The sequence below is a fragment of the Orcinus orca genome, chromosome 13 (assembly GCF_937001465.1).
Source record: "Orcinus orca chromosome 13, mOrcOrc1.1, whole genome shotgun sequence".
In the NCBI taxonomy this organism is placed as follows: Eukaryota; Metazoa; Chordata; class Mammalia; order Artiodactyla; family Delphinidae; genus Orcinus; species Orcinus orca.
The window spans coordinates 9567594-9589562 of record NC_064571.1 but is presented as its reverse complement, the minus strand read 5'-3'; the positions used below and the strand labels follow the sequence as shown (position 1 = coordinate 9589562).

Below are 21969 nucleotides of genomic sequence, written 5' to 3'. Positions count from 1 at the left end.
AAGGTCTGCTCACCTGTCACCGCCTCTCAGGCAGAGGGAGTTACCCTGCCCTCCCTCGGTGCCAATTTCATGCTCAGAGCGAGATGGAGTCCGATGGTTTGTTGCACCACCCCCTCCATCAGAGCAGACATCACTTCTCTGTCCCCAGTACCTAGCCAAGATTGTTGAAAGGTGAAGAGTAATGGTAGCAGGCATCAGCAGATGACATACACTTGAGTTTTTCTTAGACAGGTGGTACCCAAATGAAGGTGCCCCCAAGGGATGTCCTTGGAAAGAGGGGCCATGGGGGAAAGGTGACCTAGTAGCATCTTTTCCAAAGAAAGGGGAGACAGTTGTCCCATCCCTGGCTGTGAGAGCCCAGCAAGAGTTGTGCCATCTTAGTTGAAAGCCCTGGAACCACTTCTCCAGGTCTGAGAGGTGACACTGGCCCCTCTGCCTCCTTGGCCAGGGTTCCAGCAGCTCAAGGTGCTGCCCTCCCTGCCCTGAGGGCCCATGGGGATGATCCCCAACCAGGCTTCACTCCGCCCCCCAGCTTTCACCAGAAGCTCCAGCCTTTCAAATCCCTGGGACCCTTACCCCAGACCACCCTGTATGACCCAGCCTCCCCGCCTCCCCAGACCCTTGAGTCGTGCGCTGTGTGATGTAAGTCAATCATTCTCCCTCCCTCCATCACACCTCTCCTGACAAAACCCCAACCCTGGTCAAACCTAAATCATCCACCCTGCCTTTGACCAAGCAGCTGCTTTTTCCAGAGCAAAACACGCACTGCATCGACTGGCCTCACTTTAAATTCACGACCGCAAATCTCTAGACTTCCGTAGTGGGCTCACTAACCCATGCTTCACAATCGGCATCCCCCTCCTGCCCGCCCCCTACCTGTAAGCTGTAGCTTTGCTTTGTACTTAAGAGAAAATGGAAGCCATCTGGCAGGCACCCATCCCCCAAGCGCACCTGTATCCGAGCTGCATCTCCACTCTTAGGGCAAGTCCTTGGCATATGCCCTGGACCCCAACCCCTCTCATGTCCCCCAGGACTCTGCTCCTTCAATTACCCCCTCACCAGCTATCACTCCCCCACTCTAAGGGCCAGCCCCCTCCTTAAGAAGCCCTCCATGCCCCCCCTGCAGCTGCCACCTTCTCGTTTGCCTGGTCATTGTCTCTAATCCCTCACATTCTCCCCTTCACCCTTGTAGGACGTCTGCACCCCACCCTCCACTGAATCTCCTCCTGGCGGGTCATTTGTGACTCCACGGCGCCAAGTGCCAGGCTCATTCTGAGTCGTGTTCTTACTGTTTCTCAGCAGCGTTTTATATGATGGACCCTTCCTGGGGGACACTCTGCTCCCTCCTCACAGGCCCCTTCTCAGTTTCCTTTCCTTCTCCCAAATCCTAAATCAGTGATTCTCACAGAGTGATTTTTGCCCCTTCCTAGGGACGTTTGGCAATATCTGCAGACACTTTTGACTTTAACCACAGGAGGAAGGGGGTTGCTACTGGCATCTAGCGGGTAGAGGCCAAAGATGCTACCAAACATCGTACAAGGTCCAGGACACCGCCCCACACACTCCCTGACCCACCCATTTGACATCTAGTAGCCTCAGACTTCACACGCCCATTTCCCCTGAACCAGGTCTCTCCCCTGAGATGCCCTCAGCCCCTACATCCAACCGCAAGTGCGCTTGCCTCAACCTCCAAAACGTACTCCCAAAGCACCCACTTCTGCCCCTTTCCATGACCCCCATCACCTTCACTTGCACAACTGCAGTGCCTACCAGCTGTTCTTCCCGATTCCAATTCGTTTTCCAGGGAGTATCCGGCATGACTTTTTAAATTTTAAATCAGATCTTGTCACACCCTTCCTTAGAACCTTCCAGCAGCTGCTCCCTGTTGCTCGTGAAATAAAACCATCGCTTTCTGGCTGACCAGGCCCTGCCTGTCTCCCCCCGTCCACGCGCTCCACGCGCACACATCCCACTCGCACTGGCCTGACACACCTTGCTTCTTCCTGCCTCAGGGCCTCTGCACCGGCTGCGCTTTCCCTGGATGTTCCCAGGGTAGCAGCCTCCTGCCATTCAGGTCTCAGGTGAAATGCCAACAGCCTATAGAAATGCTCGCCCTCCGCCATCACTTACGAGTCCCAGATGCTTTATTTGCCTGTTTACTGTCCATCCCTCTCCCTGTCACTGAATAAACTGGGAATAGAAAACATGCCTTGTTTCCCAAGTTATTCCCAGTGCCTATAACAGAGACTGCCTGGCACCTAAATTCAATAGATGTGTGTTGGGGCTTCCCTGGTGGCGCAGTGGTTGAGAGTCCGCCTGCCGATACAGGGGACGCGGTTCGTGCCCCGGTCTGGGAGGATCCCGCGTGCCGCGGAGCGGCTGGGCCCGTGAGCCATGGCCACTGAGCTTGCGCGTCCGGAGCCTGTGCTCCTCAAAGGGAGAGGCCACAACAGTGAGAGGCCCGCGTATCGCAAAAAAAACACAAAACAAAAACAATAGATGTGTGTTGGATGAGTGAATAAATTGATGAGCGAGCCCACATTGCTGTGTGGTTGGGGATTGGAGAATAGGCTGTAGACTCTGGGAGGTGGCGGCTATCCACCGGGCTCTGGTTGACACCCCAGGGCCCCATACATATCACACCCTCCATGCTGGGGCTCCAGGGGCTGGACCATCACAGGAAGGATGGGGCTCATGGAACAGGCCTGGGCCCGGAGCTGGCCTGGGGCCTGGGCTCTGTAGTGATAGGCAAGGAGAGGACAAGGACAGCTTCGTCCCTGATCACCCGCAAAGAAAGAGTAAGCAGTCTTCCCCCTGAGCCAATAGGATCAGCCAACCCCACCTCCCTCTCTGGAGAACCTAGAGTCCAAGATCAAAAGCCACATCTTAATGGAGGCAGCCTCTGAGCTGGGAGGACCTCACAGCACACAAAGCACATGGCCTTCTCTGACCCAGCGTGGCCACCGAGAAACCCCAGCTGGGTATCAGAGACCCACAGGTCGTGATACAGCCACACTTATTTCTGATAAATGGGTATGTGTACTGTCTCTATCCTAGGGTTGGCCCAAAGTCTTTGCTTGGGAATCTCCCAGGGGAGCTGTCACCCTGCTGTGGCCAGAGCCTCTGCTCCCCTACTCTAAACTCTGATACCCCACGTCCCACGTTTGGGCGCAAGACTTGGGAGAGCACCCCCAACCATGATCCTTCCCTGACACTAACACCTGAGATCAGGCCCTTGTTCAGTCTCAGAAAATCCTTGACTCGAGACTGAAATCCAAGATAGACTGAGCACAGGGGCTCCAGGCCCCCTGACGCAGTGAAGAGGTTGGCAGAGGGCACGCCACAGCCCTGCACGGCTGCACAGCCCTGTTCCCTTGGGCACAACCATTTGCTTCCCTGAGTCTCTTCCCTCCTCTGGAATATGGGTCTCACCACCTGAGGGTCCCAGGGCAATCGGGAGGATTCGAGGCACTCGGGTATGAGGTAGTCAGAGCAGTCCAGCACCAGACTCCTGGAGCAAGTTCCCAACTTTATTTCTACCTTCTCCCAAGACACCTGAGGGACCTGGTCCCACTGGGACGGGCACGGGCTCCTGCTTCCCTTCTACCCCAGGCGGGCCCCGAGAACAGCACCACTGGGGGGCCCCCAGCTTGCTCACTGGCATCCCTGGAGACTTTCTTTGCCCCGAGAACAGCCCTCACAGGGGAGGCCAGGAGCTGATGAGTGGGCTTTGCTGAAGACAGACCAGCAGGGGGACCCTACAGCCCCTTCCCACCTTCCGGGGCCTCCTCGGGCCAAGTCCCCGGGAGCGGCGGGCGGGTGTCGGACAGAGACCAGGTTCCTGGAGACAGCAACGCGGGGTGACAGCAGCTTTGAGCCCTGACTTCAGGGCCCTCGGGTTCTGGCCGTTTCCCACGTGCAGTCCTGGAGAGCCGCCACCTCTTCGTCTCCCTGGGCGGCAGGGGAGGAAGTTGGGCTCTGAAAGCCTCCTGGAGAGCAGGGCTGGAGGCTCTGGCTGCAGAGCCACATTCCCAGCACTCGGACATCAGGGAGCGAGGCTGCTCCCAGGGTCCCAGCCACTGGGTGCCCCTCCCCCAGGGCCGACCCGAGGGAGAGGGAGAGGTACCCTTAGCCCATGCTGGGGGGCTGGGCCTCAACTACAGGAGGGGTCCCCGAGGCCTTCAGGGAGGACCACCCCTCCAGATCCCTGTCCCTAGAGCCCTGGAGAGGTCATCTCCCATTCCCAGACTCCCCCAGGGCTGGGGCAGGAGATGGCAGCAGGCAGAGTCAGAAATCCCCCGGCAGGCCTGCCTTCCCCCGACAGACCTAGAGGGTCCCTCTGTCCCCAGGAGCTCTTGGGGGAACATGACAGGCAAGCAAGGGGCAGAGGGAGAGGCCTGGGCCTTAGACAGGGGTGCTGCCTAGAGGGGCCAAGGGTTGTACAACCTGGCCACCCTGAGCATAGAATGCCCTTCCCACTTGGGGGCAGAAGCCACAGGTTTGACCTCTGGGTGTCCTTATGAAGCGTTTTCTGGGTGCACGGGCTCCTGGCAGAGCAGGGTTCCCCAAAATAGCCTAGACGATTGCTGGCTGGTCTTCTGCTTCTAGAGATGGGTCTGGGGGTACAGCGGGCACTTGGGCCTGCCAGGACTGCTCCAGGGCAATGCCAGGAACCACTGCTCCAGGCCGTGACCTTAGGGAAGAAGCTGGGGGCTGGGGGGGCCTTGCAGAGGCCTCCACACCAGAACTCCTCAGGGCGGGGGGCTCCCACACACGTGGGCTCTCTTCAGCCCCGAAGCCCTCGGGGCCAGGGCTCCTGGATTCTGCCAACAGTGCCTTTAGGAGCTGCTGCAGGTACGGTCTAGACGCGGGAGTGGGGCTCCTACCATCGCTGTGGGTCTGGAGCCCTAGGGGAGGAAAGATAGGTTACGTCCCAGCATCACAGAGGGACAGTGCATGGCAGCTGCGAGAGCCAGAGCCCCCTTCAGCCTCATTCACAGTGACCTAGAACTCAGCTCACGGGACGCGACAACCTGCCACGCTCCTGCTATGCTGCTGCCCAATGCCTTCGAGACCCGAACTCCCCCTTAGAGACAAGGACCACAGAGCCATCCCATTCCCTCCCCGCTTGGCCCCAGAGGTCACCAGCAGAAGGTCAGGCCACTGGGATATTCCATGACCTCCCACCCACACCCCCGGCTGCTCTGATGGTCAAACCCCAGATCTAGCACTGCAGCCCTCGTCACCCAGACCACCCGGGGCTGCTCTGTACAGGGCAACACCTCAGCTCTCACCCATATCCGAGGCCTATTCCAGAACTTTTCCTACACTTGCAGCTATGCCCAAACCCAGGGCTTCAGCAGGACACAGGTGAGCACGACCAGGCCCGTGTGCTCAGTGGGGTGGGTGTTGCTGGCCCCTCACTGCCCCTCCCGGACCACAGCTCGCTGCCACCAGCTGCTTCGTAAGACTCTTCATTTCAGGCCCAAGTTATCCGGCCAGTCGGCCCCAGCCCCCCTTCAGGACCGCCCTCATCCCTGTCACTCCTGCCCACCCACCAAAGGCTTCCCGATGAGCCATACTTTCCATGCAAGGACACTGACCAATCTGAGCTGACACGCTTCAACCAGTGACTTCACAGCCCATTCCCTGCCTGGACCTGCCAAGACCACACCCGCTAAAGTCACGGGTCCCGGCTGCCCACCCTCTGACGGCCGCCTCCTTTACTTCCAGCCCAATCGCTTCACTATCACGATCCTTCAGCCCCGCTGTGCCCCCAAACCCCTTCTTCTTGCCCCACAGCCTCCTTACTTCCAAACCCCTCTCCTCACCTGGCATGGGTTCCACAGCCCTCGGTGCAGCCCCTCCCTTGGAGACATCCCAGGCACCTCCCCCTCTGTCAGAACTGCCCACAACACCCCAGTCCTAGAGGACCAGGTGACTAACCTACACCACGCCTCCGCCAGCAGCCCAGCGCCACCCGTGGCCCGGCCATGTGTCTCTCACGGGTTTCCTCTCCTGCTCTCCAGTCAGCAGATTCACACCTTTTCCTTCACATCCATCTTCTTCTCCCCAGCCTCTCGGCTGGAGACCTCACCTCACTCTTTATGCCGCCAAAGCCTGGGATGGAGCCCCTCATCTGCACATCAACATCTGCATGTGAACTCGGATCTGTTCCCATCTTCTTCCTTCCCGTTAGGTCCAAGGAAGTTCCCCAGCTCCCAACAAGAGCAACTCCTCCCTGAATGTTCTAGATATTTTTCTGCCCCCCCCACCCCAAATCCATTCCCGCTTCTCCACTGGGTCATTATTTCAGTATCCAAACTTGCTGTGTGTCCACCATCTTGATAAACTTTCCATTGACCCATGACCGCTTCTAGCCACCTCTCAATTCTGTTCCTCATGTTAGTCAAGCCTCAAATAGTTACCCACAAAGCTCTTGCCACGTGTCCTTTTATTTTTCAAAAGGTATGTAATATTTGACATTATATATAGGAAAGAATAGTCTACGAAATGGTGCTGGAACTAGATAGTCACATGCAAAATACATAGGATTAAATCTACATGACCTCGCGTTAGGCAAGTCCTTCTTAGATATGACACCAAAAATACAGTGATAAAAGAATAGATAAGCTGGACTTCACATCAAAATTTTAAATGTCTATATTCAAAGGACACCACCTAGAAAGTTAAACTATAACGTGAGGAAATATTTCCAAATGATATATCTGATAAGGAACATGTATCTGGAATATATAAAGAACTCCTACAACTCACCAGTAAGACAAGCCAACTGAAAAACGGGCAAAAGACTTGAACAGACATTTTTCCAAAAATATACAGATGACCGATAAGCACATAAAGAGATGTTCAAAGTCATTAGGGAAATGCAAATCAAAACTACAATGAGGGACTTCCTTGGCGGTCCAGTGGTTAAGACTCTGTGCTCCCAATGCAAGGGGCCCAGATTCGATCCCTGGTCAGGGAACTAGATCCCGCATGCCACAACTAAGAGCCCGCACACCACAAATAAAAAGAGCCCGCACACAGCAGCGAAGATCCCCCGTGCTGCAATGAACACCTAGCACAGCCAAATAAATAAATATTAAAAAAAAAAACTACAATGAGATACCACTTCACACCCACTTGCGGTGGTTATAATCAGAAGAATAAGTGTTGACATGGGCTTGCAGAAAATGGAACCTTCATACGTTGCCGGTAGAAATGAAAAATAATGCAGCCAATTTGGAAAACAATTTAGCAGTTAAATATGGAGTCACCAAAGGACCCAGAAATTCCACTCCTAAGTATATATCCAGAGGAAAAGAAAATATATGCCCGGGGCTTCCCTGGTGGCGCAGTGGTTGAGAATCTGCCTGCTAATGCAGGGGACACGGGTTCGAGCCCTGGTCTGGGAGGATCCCACATGCCGTGGAGCAACTAGGCCCGTGAGCCACAACTACTGAGCCTGCGCGTCTGGAGCCTGTGCTCCGCAACAAGAGAGGCCGTGATAGTGAGAGGCCCGCGCACCACGATGAAGAGCGGCCCCTGCTTGCCACAACTAAAGAAAGCCTTCGCACGGAAACCAAGACCCAACACAGCAAAAATAAATTAATTAATTAATAAACTATTAATAAAAAATTAACTATTAATAAAAATAAACTATTAATAAAAAATTAATTAATAAACTCCTACCCCCAACATCTAAAATATATATATATGTCCACATAAAATCTTATACATGAATGTTCACAGTACCATTATTCATAATAGCCTAAAAGTAGAAATAACCCAAAGATCCTTTGATAAATGGATAAACAAAATGTGGTATATCATTCAACAACAAAAATGAATGAAGTATAGTTGACCCTTGAACAACACAGCTGTGAACTGCATGGGTCCACGTATACGTGAATTTTTTTTTTTCCAATAAAATATTCACAGTACTACACGATACGTGGTTGGTGTATCCAAGGACGCGGAGGACTGACTGTAAAGTTATAGGCAGATCTGACTGCATGGAGGGTCAGCACCCCTAACTCACGTTGATCAAGGGTCAACTGTACTGATACACACGATAACATGGACGAATCTTGAAAACATGATGCTAAGTGAAGAAGCCAGTCACAAAAGATCACATACTGTATGATTCCATTTATATGAAATGTCCAGAGTAGGCAAAACTATAGAAACAGAATGTAGATCAGTGATTGCCTATGGCTGGAGTTGGGGGTACACACATGCAACAAGACCTAGGAGTAGGGTCATGGGGTATATACACTTCAACTTCATAAGATATCAGATTGTTTTCCAAAGTGGTTGCAGCAATTTACACTCCTATAGCAGAGTATGAATGTTATCACTGCTTCATATTCTTATTAGTATTTGGTAGTATCTGACATTTAAATTTCTACCAATTTAGGGGGTATAAAAAGGTACTGTGGTCTTTATTTGCATTTCCCCAATTATTAATGATGTTGAATATCTTGGGTTTCCCAATTTGGTTTCTTCTGTGAATTGCTTGTTAAGTCTCTTGCCTTTTCTACTCTGTGGGGTTTTTTCTTACTAAGTTCTAAAAGTTTTTTTTAATATACTTTGAGTGCAATTAGTTACAAAAATTCTCTTCTGATCTGTAACTTGTATTTTCACTTTTATGTCTTTTAATAAATAGTATTTATTATGATCAATGTAGTTGGATTTTTTAATTGTTCCAGCTTTGTCTCATGTTGCCTGTCTTATTTTTAAAAAGTCCTTACCTATTCCAAGGTCGTGAAGACATTTTAGTATATTTTCTTCTAAAAAGTTTTAGTTTTTTTGGTTTACATGGAAGTCTTGTATACAACTAGAATTTCTGTGCATGATGAATTAGAAATTCATTTTTTTAAGTGAATAACTAGGGACTTCCCTGGTGGCGCAGTGGTTAAGAATCTGCCTGCCAATGCAGGGGACACGGGTTCGAGCCCTGGTCCGGGAAGATCCCACATGTGGTGGAGCAACTAAGCCCGTGCACCACAACTACTGAGCCTGCGCTCTAGAGCCCGTGCGCCACAACTACTGAGCCTGCACTCTACAGCCCACGAGCAACAACTACTGAGCCCACGTGCCACAACTACTGAGCCTGCACTCTAGAGTCCACAAGCCACGACTACTGAAGCCCGCGTGCCACAACTACTGAAGCCCATGCACCTAGAGCCCATGCTCTGCAACAAGAGAAGCCACTGCAATGAGAAGCCGGCGCATGGCAACAAAGAGTAGCCCCTGCTCACCACAACTAGAGAAAGCCCATGCACAGCAACAAAGACCCAACGCAGCCAAAAATAAATAAATAAAATAAATTTTTAAAAAATAATAAAAAAATAAAAAATAAATAAAAAAATAAAATAATAAAAAAATAAAATGGATAACTAGTTGTCTTTAGAGCTATTTAATGGCTACCCTATTCTTTCCCTAGTGATCAATGCCCTTTTATCAAGTGTCCACTTCTGAGGAGGATTCATTTCTGAACTCTCCATTCTGTTTCAGTGGGCAGTTATCTACCCTTGTACCAATGCTACACGTTTATATAAAGGCATTTTATATACATTCTGTGTACATATATGAATATATGCATGTATACATTTATATGCTATATATATATATAAAGACATTTTATAATCTACATAACTTCATGTCTGCTAGGGCAGTCCCTCCACTTTTTTCTCTTCAGGATTGTCTGGGCTATTATTGGCCTTTTGCATTTTTAATACAGATTTTAGACTCACTTGTCAAGATCTCCAAACTTATTGGGATTTTCAGCGGGAATTTATTGAGTCTGTAGATCAGTAGAGAATTACATTTTTATATTGTCTTCCTTTTAATATGATACATCTCTGTATTTACTTAAGTATTCTTTAACGATTGTAATAAGGTTTTTTTCCATAAAGTTTTATATAGCTTCTGTCAGATTTACTCCTTAGAACTTTATCTTCACTATTATAATGGTATCTTTAAGAATTATGTTTCCTAACTATTGATATACAGAAATAAAACTGATTTCTATATATTGATTATATTTACTTTTTAAAATTCTTATTAGTTCTAGTAATTTGTTTATAGATTGCTTTCAATGTAATCATCTATGAATAGCGGCAATTTTTGCTTCCTTCCCAAACCTCAGACTTTTAATTTTGTCATACCACAATGGCTAAGACTTTCACTACATTGTTGAATAGATGGGACAATAGTGGAAAAACTTGTCTTGGTCTCAATTTTAATGTTTTGACATTAAAAATGAGTTTTGCTCTGGGTTTTTGGTAGGTACATTAAACTTAAAAAAGTGACCTCTATTCCTATATCTAACAGTTTTATAATCACCAGTGAGGGTTAATTTTTTCACGTGCGTTTTCTGCATCTCCTGCGGTGAGGCCCTGGTGATCTCCCCGTGCTCACCTCTACAGCCTCACCTCCTAGCACCCGACCCTCGCTCACACCACCTCAACACAGGAGCCTCCTTTGGCTCCCCAAATCACTCTGTCCCCTGTCACTCACCTTTTGCACGGGGATCACGGCCAAGCGGGCTGCAGTCATAAAACTTGAGGACCCGTGCGATGTCAGAGGCACTCAGGTTCCATCGCTGGCCAATTTGGACACTGGGGGCCCAGAGCGGCGTGATGGTGGGCATCCCGCGCCGGCTGAAGGCGAGCCTGAAACCCAAGCAGGCAGGGGCCTGAGTCCAGACCACGGCAGGAGCTGGCATGGCAGCGCAGAGGGAAGGAAGCAAGGAAAGGGGGTCCTCACCTGCTATAGTGCATCACTGACGAGTAGTCATAGGGCACCAACATGTTGCTGCTCCGAGATTTGATGAAGTTCATTTCAAAGCCTGAAAAAATACTTGGCGATGTGGGCAGAGGGCCAGGGGAGGAAGGGTAGGTGATAGGGGCTTTCTGGAAATGTACAACCTACCTGAGCCTAGGGGTCCCAAACTACAGCCAGATGTGCATCTCCCCACCCCCGCCACTGATCCCTGATCCCTGTCTCCTCCGTGCCCTGGGAGGGTTCCAGACCTGCACCAGCTGATGTGCAAGCACAGGGACCTGGTGGTGGCCCGCCATCGCCCCCTAAGACTTCTCTCCACCTTTCTCCTCCTCTCAAGCTTACCTTGTACGAGACTATCTTTATACCACCTGCAGCTTCCACGACGTCACACGCTGCAAAGAGTGTCTTGGACGCCCCCTACCGGCGAGATGAAGTGCCTACTCCCCACCCCAGCCTTAGAGGCCCTTGAGCCCATCGTGTGCGGTGGGGATAGCCCGTTCCCACAAGCAAAGCCACCTTCTCTCCCTGCCTCGGGCCAACAGCACCCGCCCCCTACCCCCTACCCCCACCCCCGGGTGTGGAGTCCAGTCCTTTGCCATCGGCCAGAGCACCTGCTTCTCCCTGGCGCTTGGCTCCTCCAGGCCTGGGAGGGGCTAGGTTCCCTCCGTCAAGTCCTGCCCTTCACAGTGAGTCTCTGAAAGGAGAGCTGCACCCTCCAAACCCCCCAGACCCAGCCAGCCACCTCCACACCCACCCATGGTCACCAGCAGCCTCCTTACCACTAAAATGGAATTCCAACCCCTTTATATCCCATCACCTGCCTGAAAATACCTGCCCAGTAGAGTGCTTAGTTCAATCTCCCGCTCCACCTCCTCCTGAGTCCCCGCCTCCCCACCTCCAGTTAATTAGTTATTAGTTTGCGTATTTTAGCATTTTGTTCTGTACGTATTAACTAAGTACAAATGTATTCTCATTTTTGTCCATTCTTAGGCAATTTTTTCCATTAGGGTAGCTGGTGTTTAACATGTTTTATTGTTAAGAAACAAAAACAAAACAGCTTTTCAGTTTATTAGTGCTGTTTGTTTTCTAACTCATTAATTTCTGCTTTTACCTTCAGTAATTCCCTCCTGCTTTCATTTCTTTCCTAACTTGGATTGAAATGCCTAATTTTTTATTTTATTTTTTTTTGCGGTACGCGGGCCTCTCACTGTTGTGGCCTCTCCCGTTGCGGAGCACAGGCTCCGGACGCGCAGGCTCCGCGGCCATGGTTCACGGGCCCAGCCGCTCCGCGGCATGCGGGATCCTCCCGGACCGGGACACGAACCCATGTCCCGTACATCGGCAGGTGGACTCTCAACCACTGCACCACCAGGGAAGCCCTGAAATGCCTAATTTGTTCTCTCTGTTTATTGATGTAAGTATTTGTCTACACGTTTTCCCTGTGCATTGCTTTAGCTGTGAACCATTGGTTCTAATGTGTTTTTATGTTTTAAGAATTCCTGCAATTTCTTTTACTTCATAACTAAAAGAAAGATTTGTTGTTTTTTAAATTTTAATTTCCAGTTGGATAAAGTTTTTCATTTTGATTTATTAGTTTCTACTTTTTACATCATGATCAAACTGTTTGTATTAACTCTACTTTTTCAAATTTGAAGTTTTTATGGCTATCATAAGTTTTTACAAGAATTCCATGAGCACTTAAGTGGTTTTTTTTTTGGTCTCACCATGACCAGGGATTGAACCTGTGCCCCTGGAGTGGAAGCGCAGGGTCCTAACCACTGGACCACCAGGGAAGTCCCTCTATGAGTACTTAAAAGGATTATAGTCTATTTTCAGGCTATGGTGTCACTGTCTCCTCCCCACTTACCTAAACTAATCTCTGATCTCAAGCTCCAATCTCCGTCCCACTGAGAGGTGCTACCCATCTTCCCATCCCCTTCTTGGAGTGGAAGGGCATCCAGGCATGCATCTTGAGCTCCACCTCTGACCATTGCACCTGGCTAACCCCACAGCAGCAGCAAAGGCGCTCACACCAGAAGCCTCCGCTTACAGGAAGCCTTCCAAATCTTCTGTTTCCATACCCCCAAACCCAAGTCATCACTTACCTCCTCTGCTCCCCTCCCTCACAAAGCGATTGTCTGGACTCCCCTCACCTCCTGCAGCAGGCTGTCCCCCTCTGCCAAAGGTCAGGGTCCCCGCACTGCCGGAGTCAGATCCCCGGCACCATACCCCAGACCAGCCTCAGCTTTCCCACCACCACCTTTCAGAGCCTGGCCTCCCTGTACTTTCCGTCCCAGGTGCCCATCAGCACCCGTCTCACACACACCAAGCCGCACAGGACTGCCCTGCGCCTCTTGCGTCTGACGCTTGGCCCACTACCTCCAGGACTTCCGTCTCGGCTCAGCGCCCCGGCTGGAACACAGTCCCTGCCCTGACTCCACACAGCAGTGTCCAGAGCATGAGGGGCTGCTAGCTGAGTATGAGTGAGCGAGATTCCTAAGACCATCAACTCCATCCTCAGGTAACTGCCGGTGTCCGTGAAGAGAAACGAGGCGCACAGCAAATTTCTGCCCTAGCTCAGGGTAACTGTGGGTGGCAGTGAAGGCTCAGGGCCCAGAGCTGCAGCATCTGGACTATTCTCCAGGTCTCGGAGGCAAGCAGGAACCCCACCTTCCCCATGGGAGACAGGCAGGGAGTGAGGAAGATGGACGACCACTCTCAAATAGCCAGGCAACTCCTCAGGCCTGGACCATGCCTCCTGCCACCTTCTCCCAGCAGGACTACCTCTCCCACCCCCCCACCCCCTAGTCCCCTGGCCTAGCCTGGCCTTTCACAGCCCCGCTCACCTGGAAGGATCTCGTTCCAGTTCACACGGATGTAGCGGTCCCGGTCGGCTCGCGAATGCTCGTGCCAGAAGCCCAGCACGTGCATGAGCTCGTGCAGGACGATGCCCGGGCCCCTCCGGAGACAGCTGGGCCCCAGGGATACCACCTGCATCCCTCCACTGCGCCCTATGCTCGAGAAGCACCTGCAGGGCCATGAGAGTGCTGGGTGGGCACCAGCCCAGAGAATGCGCAGACCCAGGACCCTCACCCCTCCTCCCAAGACCTGGGATAAGTGAGCACCAACAGCTAGCCCCCATCCTGGGCTTTAGTCCCAAGCCTGCTGGCCCCAAGTCCCCTGACTGCCTGGAACCCCCTTTGCAGCCTGCACTGAGAGGAGTTGGCGGGAGCCAGTACTAATGTGGATGACGGAAGCAGCTCATGACGTGAATGTCCCCATGTGGGGAGCCCCAAGTCGAAGCTCTCACCCACATTCTCTTAGGCCCCTAGCAAGCTAGGAGTGCGGTATTGCCATCACCCCCATTGCAGAGAGAAGGCAGAAGGGGCTCAGAAGTGAAGGGACATTCCAGAGTCCCCTGGTTCCTGCACTGTGGAACCCAGATCTGAGGCCAGGTCTGTCTCATGAAACCTGCACTCAGTCCCCAGGCCACAACATCTCCCCAGAGATGGAGTGGAGGGCTCTTTAAAGGAGAGTCGAGCACCTCCTTGCCCACGTCTCCTCCACCTCCTGCCCTGAGTATCCGTAGGTCCAGCTCACACTAGGCAAACCACTCAGATGGGCAGGGGTCCTCTGGACCCGGGACAGAGGCCCAGACACAGGTTTCTGACCACAGCTTTGTTAATTCCAGGCTGAACTGAAGACAGCTGTGGCTCTCACCCCGCACATGCACGAGTACACGCACTTTTACACGTACCCAGAAGCACTTACCCGGACATGGGGACGATGGAAATGAAGTCCCTCTGGCCCTCGTAGGCAACGAACCTGATGCACGTGAAGTGTTCAAACTCAGCAAACGCCTCCAGGATGACTTGGCGGCTGGGCTTATCTGGAGAGAGACACCCTGGCTGACGCCCCAGCCCGGCCCCTAGAGCCCTCGCAGCCCCTTGGAAGTCCGCACTTGGGGAGGGAACCAAGCTTCAGGTCACTCCCCCAAAACGGAATGTCTAGAAAGGGCGGTGCGATGGTGTGGGGAGAAGAAAGCAGGGTTCCAGACAGACCCTGGCTGTGTGACCTTGAGCAGATAACTGTCCTCTGGACCATTTGGTCTTGAAATGGATCAGACAGTCCCTAGATGTACCTCTCCCATCAGCTCCTCTGGGATTTTAGCCTCCCAGCTCAGGGGCCAGCAGGAATAGAAGGGCTTCTGGTAGAAGGGCTACTTGGGTGGTAGCGGTAGAAGGGGCGCAGAGATGCAGGGGAAGAGGGAACAAAAACCCAGAGAGGAGCCTGGGCTGCATTGGGAATGAGGAGCTGCCTCACTCACCATACTTGCTGGAGAGCAGGAAGGGGACCTCCACTACGCCGCCGTTCTTGGGCCACTTGTTGTTGGTCGCCGAGAACAGCCGGAAAGGGCTCTGAGGAGAGAGGGCGGCTCAGGGACCCCGGTCAGCCAAGCTTCCCGCCCCCAAAAGTGCCACACCTCCAGCCATGGGAGCCCTAAAGATGTGAGCCGCAGACCCCCCTGGGTACATGAGCATAGCTGGTCATTAGAAATGGGATAGAAGCTGGGAAGGCAGCGGGCCAGCTCCCTGAGTTATGACGTACAGCACAGCCCTTTCTTCTACATAACATAGAACTTACAACTTACTCTATCAAGAGGAGAAACAAGACAAAATGAAGAGGCTGGCTAGGAATCCCAGCACCCCAGGGGGCCTAGTTCAGAGGGGCTCAGCTCCACCAGCAGCGCCCCCCCCCCCACTCCTTCCTGGAGCACAGCAGCCCACAGAGCTCCTCTGAACGTGCAGGTGGGAAGATGGGGACACGGTCCTCCTCGGGCTGATTCTAAGGCAACACCCGTGGCCTTAGCGACTTTCTTTATTCTTCTGCCAACTCTGAAGCCTGGGCTCCAGAGCACCCCAGCACGTCCTGCCCCACTGGGACCAAAGGTTTTACTGGATCCTGCTTTTATCCCCGGCACTCACCGGGTGACTGGGAACAGGGGCCTCGCCCTGCCCTGGGGGTTCCTGCCCTGCGCCAGGCTGGCCTTCAGTCTCCGGCCCAGCCTTATGCTATGCCATCAGTGGACAGCCTCAGACCAGGAGCACAGCCTAGCTCACACCAGGCCACTGTCCTATTCAGGAGTCTTCTGCCCACCCTCGCCCCAATTTAGGCAAGTGTCTCCTAGGAGATGGCAATGCAAGTCGCCCCGATTCCCATCCAGGCTTCTCCCTTTCTGAGCCTGCCCCCACCCCTGGGCAGGATGGTTCCTGTGTTACTTCTTGTTCCGTTGTCCCGAGGCCATCGCTCCCACCACCGATGTTCCCCACAAACACCTCCCTATAGCCCCACCAGCCCCTCTGCCAACCTGTGCTTACCTCTTCCTTTGTCCTGATACTCCCTGAGCACCTCCCCCGGGTAGGGTAGCAAGCTGGCTCTTGAAAGTCCAAACCCCCTCCTTCAGGAAGCCCTCTCAGGCTGACTGCTGCCACCACTCCAGAGGTCACCCTCCCTCAGGCTGGCTTATTCCTAGCAGAACATTCGCTCTGACTTTGGCAAGAAGAGCTACGAGCAACAAAGGGGGATCCCTCAAACGTCACCCCCCCATGATGCCAAGGGGTGGACTCAAAGGTCTCTGACACTACCTGTGAGGTTATTTACACCCACGTGTGTGTACGCATGCTCACACGCACCGGCCGGAGGATGTCCCCCTCGAGGAGGAAGCTGCTCTCTGGGGTTTCCTCTGGGATGAGCCCTGGGAAGGAAGGGAGGGGCGTGTGTGGGTCCATGCCCTCCACAGCACAGACTCAAGGACAGGCCCGGGAGAGACCTTGGCTGTCAGGCCAAGCAGCCCCAGGGTCCATCTTCCTTCGGGCTCTGAGGCTGTCACACAGCCCGAGTCCCAGTCTACAAACGCGTGCAATGCTTCTCAGCCTGATCGCACCCTTCCCCTGCTCAGAAGGTGCACTTGTCCTGAAGGTGCACACGAGCCAGGTCCAGGGACTTCCCTGGCGGTCCAGTGGTTAGGACTTCACGCTTCCACTGCAGGGGGCACAGGTTCGCCCGCAGGTCAGGGAACTAAGATCCCGCATGTGAGCCCATGGCATGGCCAAAAAAAAAATCCAGTCCCAGCTCCTGCGTCTGAGGCCCTCTGCTCTCAGGAAGATGCCATTTGTTCCAGCTGTCTTCATCCTCTGCTCCAGCCCAAGCCACACTCCTCAGAACACGCCCTGGGCTCTCCCAGCCCACCTCACCCCCTACCCATTGGTGTGATACTCAGGACACTTAGAGTGGCAAGTGACAGAAACGCCAGCCTGCACCACCATAGGAGGGTGGGTACTGGCTCCAGCCCTCCCCCTCCCCCTCCCCCCAGCCTCGTTTTCTGCCACAGCTGGCAGCCCTCTCCACAGCCTCTTTACTAGGATATCAGCCCCAGCAGGAACCTTAGAAGAGCGCCTGGCATCCTGGAGGTTGGGTTCCCTAGAAGCAGAGCCTGAGCCAGGGATCCACCTGCAGGTGATTGACGGTGGGAGCAGGGAGAGGTGGAGAGCGCTGGGGAAGAGCCCCAGCCGGACCCCATAGGACCTCTGGACGCCAAGCGGCACTACAGACTCATCCCACCTGGAGGCATGGGGCCAGACCACGTCCTGTATGAGTCGCTGTGGCTGGGCCGCCCTGGGCAGGGCAGGGCATAGCTTCCCAGGTATCCCTGGCCGAGGGTCTCCAGCTGCGAGGCCTTAGCATTCAACATTCCCAGCAGCTGGGGAGGGTGTGGGCCTCCCAGTCAAGGGCTTTATGGCGGGTACTACGCTAGGCTCCCAGGTCGTTGGGCCACCAGCAGCCCTAGCAGAGAGAATCCTCCACGGCTGCTGGAAAGCAATGCCAAGGAGGCCTCAGATTGGCCTGGGGATGGCCAGAAGCAGCCACAGTGACCTAAAGGTGGTGAACGGCCCTGCTCAAGCTTTTCACAGAGGAAGGGGAGGCGCAGACCACATGCGGCAGATTCCCATCCCCTACCCCTTACCCCCCAGCCCCGTTCTGAACTCCAGTCTTTATTTCTACTAGCTTTGTCCCAGGTTATCTGTATGTTCTCATTCTTCAGCTGAAATCCCCAGGCAGGGAGGCCAGAGACTCACGCTTCCGGGTCTTTGGACCTCCCACCACCAGCGCCTCACACCTGCAGGTCATCCTGAACCAGTTGGCTGACCTGTTTCCAAACAGCCACTAATGACTCTATTCAACACAGACCCGGCCTGATAAAAGTACGGGGCTCTCCATTGTTTCATAAACCTCTGGTGTTCCCCCTTCTTAATAAAAGTAACAACCCAGTAGAGAAGATGCAGAAAAACAGACTTAAGAAGTTGCCCGTGATGGTGGCGGTGGGCTGAATTGGGAGACTGGGGTTGACATATATACACCAGTATGTATAAAATAGATAACTAATAAGAACCTGCTGTATAAAAAATAAATAAAATTCAAAAAAACAAAAAGAAGTTGCCCGTGGAACCATTACTCTCCAAGACCCACTAAGAAAGCTGGCACGTTTCCTCCCAGCTTCTTCTGCTCTCTGAGCATTCAGCACAGTTTTCACGTGCCACATGGACAACTTCATACCCCAAACCCCAAGAGAAGACACAGTGCCCTCACCTTGGTTAATTGCAGGGATGTCCTTATCCCAAGACGTCTGGGTCCCCTCGGGGGTGAGGTCTTCTGAGAATCTGGTCCCACAGACTCCTGGGCAGCGAGAGGCCGAGGGCACTCCTAGGATGAAACCTGGCCCAGACACACAGGTACATATGCACGATGGCCAGAGTGCCCCCAGTGGTGACACAGGATGACAGGACATGGGGTGGGGTGGGGTGGGAGTGGGGTGTCAGACGGCAAAACCCAGGCCCTTCACAAAGATAGGTCTCCAGGAGGGAGTCCTGGGAGCCCGCCTGGCCTCCCCTGTCAGCCCCACCTGCTGCTGAAGCCTGGACAACTTTGAGGAAGGAGCTCCCTTAGCGGGACCGAGACTGGACTTCAAAAAGCAGCCCCAGGCTCCAAGTGTCTGGGTGTGTATGAGGCAGGGGAGGCAGCAAGAGAGAGGAAGATGGGGACAGACCTCAGTCTCCAATGCTGACAGCTGGGTGCGGGCTAGCCTCAGACCCTGCCCCCTGCCCCCCTCGTCAGCCCAGGGGTCTGGAAACGGGCTCAGCCTGGGCAAGCCTGGCATGGCCAGCAGAGCACGAACGCCTGGAGCGTCACTCCTGCTCTCTCCTGCCAGGCAGGCCCTCTGCTCCCAGCGTCCTCCGGAGGTCCTCCCCGGCCCCCCAGGAGCTGGCTTCTAGGAACATCCCTGGAAGCCCATTCTCTGACCCATGCATATGAATTCCCATCCCTTGCGGGCTCCAGCCACACCCTCTGGCTGCCCCCAGGCCTCCGCAGGCTAGAACCAAAACGACAGGGGCAGAAGGGCGAGGCAACCCACTTACCGGGCAAAGAGAGCAGAGCCAGCACCCATGGCCAGAGGCCTCCTATGCTCATGCTGCCGGAGATGGGCCGCTCTGGCCCCTCAGCTAGCAGGAGCAGCAATTCCCACGAGATGAGGCAGCCTAATTACAAACTTATGGTCAACGCCCCCCCCCCCCCCCCCCCCCCCGTTAAATAGCAGCTTTTCCAGCCCTCACCTGCAGCGCATCCCAATCAACCCCACCTGCAGCCCCGCCCTCTGCTGCCTGCGCTTCCCCTCCCAGCCCAGGCCCGAGGCTTCTGGATCCTGGTCAGATCCTTCCCTGCTCGGCTGAAGTGGGCGAGAGGGTGGGGAGAAGCCACGCGCTAGGCACGCTGCGGGTAAGGGGGGGTCCCACTTGGGGGTGTATCTCTTCTCAGGTCCCCTCCCACCACCAGGGGGCAGAGAAACGTCGCAGAAAAGTGAGAGACGGCAGTGCTGGGTGGAACCTCATCCTCAAACCTGGGGAGACCCCTTTCCTGCCCCTGCCCTGTGCTCAGATGTGGGGAAGACTACCTGAGACCCTGAGGCGCCCCCAGTCTGACTGTTGAAAAACTCACTACGTTTTTATAAGCTTTTATTGTAGTACACACACGCCAGTAGACAATCACAAGAACCGGGAGCAGTGAAACCCACAAACTGAACACCAGGGACAACCAGCACCCCCAGAGGAGTCTGCCTTGTGGAAAAGTGGAACTTCTGGGTACCTAGACCCTCACATGGGTGCTACCCCTGTCACTCCCACAACAGCCTTACAAAATCGGCATTTTAGCCCCATTTCCCAGGTGCAGGAATTAAAGCTCCTTACCCATATTCCCCCTCCTCTGTACCCCTTGGCCTCTCAAAAGGCCCATCCTCGGAGCCTGGCCACCAAGGGCCCCCCTGGATTTAAATCCTGGAGTTGAAGGATTTGGGGACACCCTCCCCACCAACGTCCAGTGAAGGGAAATGACAGAGCTGAGGTCGCTCGGCATCTTGCCCTGGCTGGAATCCACTGTTTCTCAAAAGGTAGGGGTCAGAATCATGGGGAGAACGTGATGAAGACAGGTGGCCCAGCGGCCCAGGCAGGGTGTGAACATTCGTAGGGATGGACAGAGCTGGCTGCTTCGGAGGAGTGCTGGGTCAACAATCATAGTCACCCTGCTCGGGTAGAGAAACAGATTCGTAGTCAAGAAAGCCAGTTTGTCTTGAGGGCGCTGTGCTCAGTGAAACAAGCCAATCGCAACCGGACAAAGGGTGCAGGAGCCCATTCACATGGGGTATCCGGAGAAGCCAGAGGCAGAGGCAGATGGTGGAGCAGTGGTTGCCAGGAGCTGAAGGAGGGGGAGATGGGGAGTTGTTGTCTAATGGGCAGTTTCAATTCTGCAAGATGGAAAAGTTCTGGAGATCTGTTTCACGATAATGTGAGGGAACACGCTTAACGTTATTGAAGTACACACTTAAAAATGGTAAAGATGGCACATTTTGTTACATCTTCTTTACCACAATTTTTAAAATGTTAATAAATAAATTTAAAAGGAAGGGAGGAAGGGAAAGAAACGCAGTTTGCTTGAAAGGCCAACTTAAAAACACGGAGAGGGGAGGGTGCAGTATGGTGGGGTGGAGACAGGATGCAATGAGGCAGGGGTGAGGGGCGATGGACAGCGGCCTCAGCCACCGGTCCTGTTTCGTGTGAGAAGTAGCTGGGGCGCGGGAAGGCTCCGATAACTCAGGGCCCCAGAGGCCCCCCACCCTCCCCGAGCTGGGTGTGGGCCTCGTGGACAGGTCCAAACAGACCCACTCAGGGCCTGCAGAAGCCCTGATAACAACCCCTAGCTCTGCTCAGTCCCCGCCAGGGAGCACCTCACACACCCCCAGAGTAGAGGGAACGAGGCACAGCGGGCAGGCTTTGTCCCTCGTTCGGCCCTGTGGAGTGGGCACCCACGCCTGCCAGACTCTGGGCACAGGGCCAAGCAGACCACGGGCCCTGCCCTCACCAGCGTCCAGGCAACCACACACCTGAAAACCTTCGCTTCTCGGACCTTCAGTAACTAACATTTCCTGGGCTAAGCCTTTACCTGGATTGACTGGAGTAACCCTCAACACCACCCTAAGAGGTGGGAGCTAATGACAAAACCCCATTTTACAGACAAGGAAACTAAGACACAGAGAGGCAAAGCAAGACAGGCCCCCTGACTGTCAAACTACACTGCCCTCCTAAGGCGCGCCCTGCCAGGCGCTCAGAACACCCGCAGCAACAGTCGCCATTCTGCAGGGGGGACGCCTGCACCGAGTTTGGAAGGACAAAACAGAGTTAGCCAGATGACACTCCGAGTGGCTGGAGCATCCGAGTGGAGGCTGATGCAGGACCTGCCCACGCTGAGCTGTCCTCAAGGGCCTCAGCACCCCCTGCTCTCGGGCAAATCACAGCACCCCCTTTCCAGCACCCTCCACTTCTGGCTCAGGCTGGGCCCATGTCTCATCGGCGGTCCACGCTGGCCACGTAACCAATGTTCAGTGAAGACATGGTAGTTGATGGGTGTGAAAAACAACTAAGCCCATCCCAGGTGACCTGTCCTCCGTACCAGACACCAGGCCACATGCTTTCTGGGGACAGGAAGGAGCTCTGGATCAGGGGTTGCCATGACCCCCGGCAGGGAGAGGCATTCTGAGGCCTGGGGACCCAGTCCGGAGGTGTGGGAGAA

The 21969-nt window shown here is 53.7% G+C and overlaps 1 protein-coding gene across 1 annotated transcript; it reads right to left on the bottom strand.

Moving 5' to 3' along the window:
* Positions 1–4412: 4412 nt before the first annotated feature.
* On the bottom strand, positions 4413–20097 carry ASTL (astacin like metalloendopeptidase). The gene is made up of 10 exons (XM_004277827.4): positions 20094–20097; positions 19269–19388; positions 18442–18567; positions 16488–16549; positions 15122–15212; positions 14566–14683; positions 13641–13822; positions 10777–10858; positions 10528–10682; positions 4413–4907 (listed from the first exon to the last, which is right to left on the bottom strand). Exons 1-10 carry the CDS (start codon positions 20095–20097, stop codon positions 4576–4578), a joined length of 1272 nt encoding a protein of 423 aa, XP_004277875.1. The 3' UTR covers positions 4413–4575.
* Positions 20098–21969: the final 1872 nt, after the last annotated feature.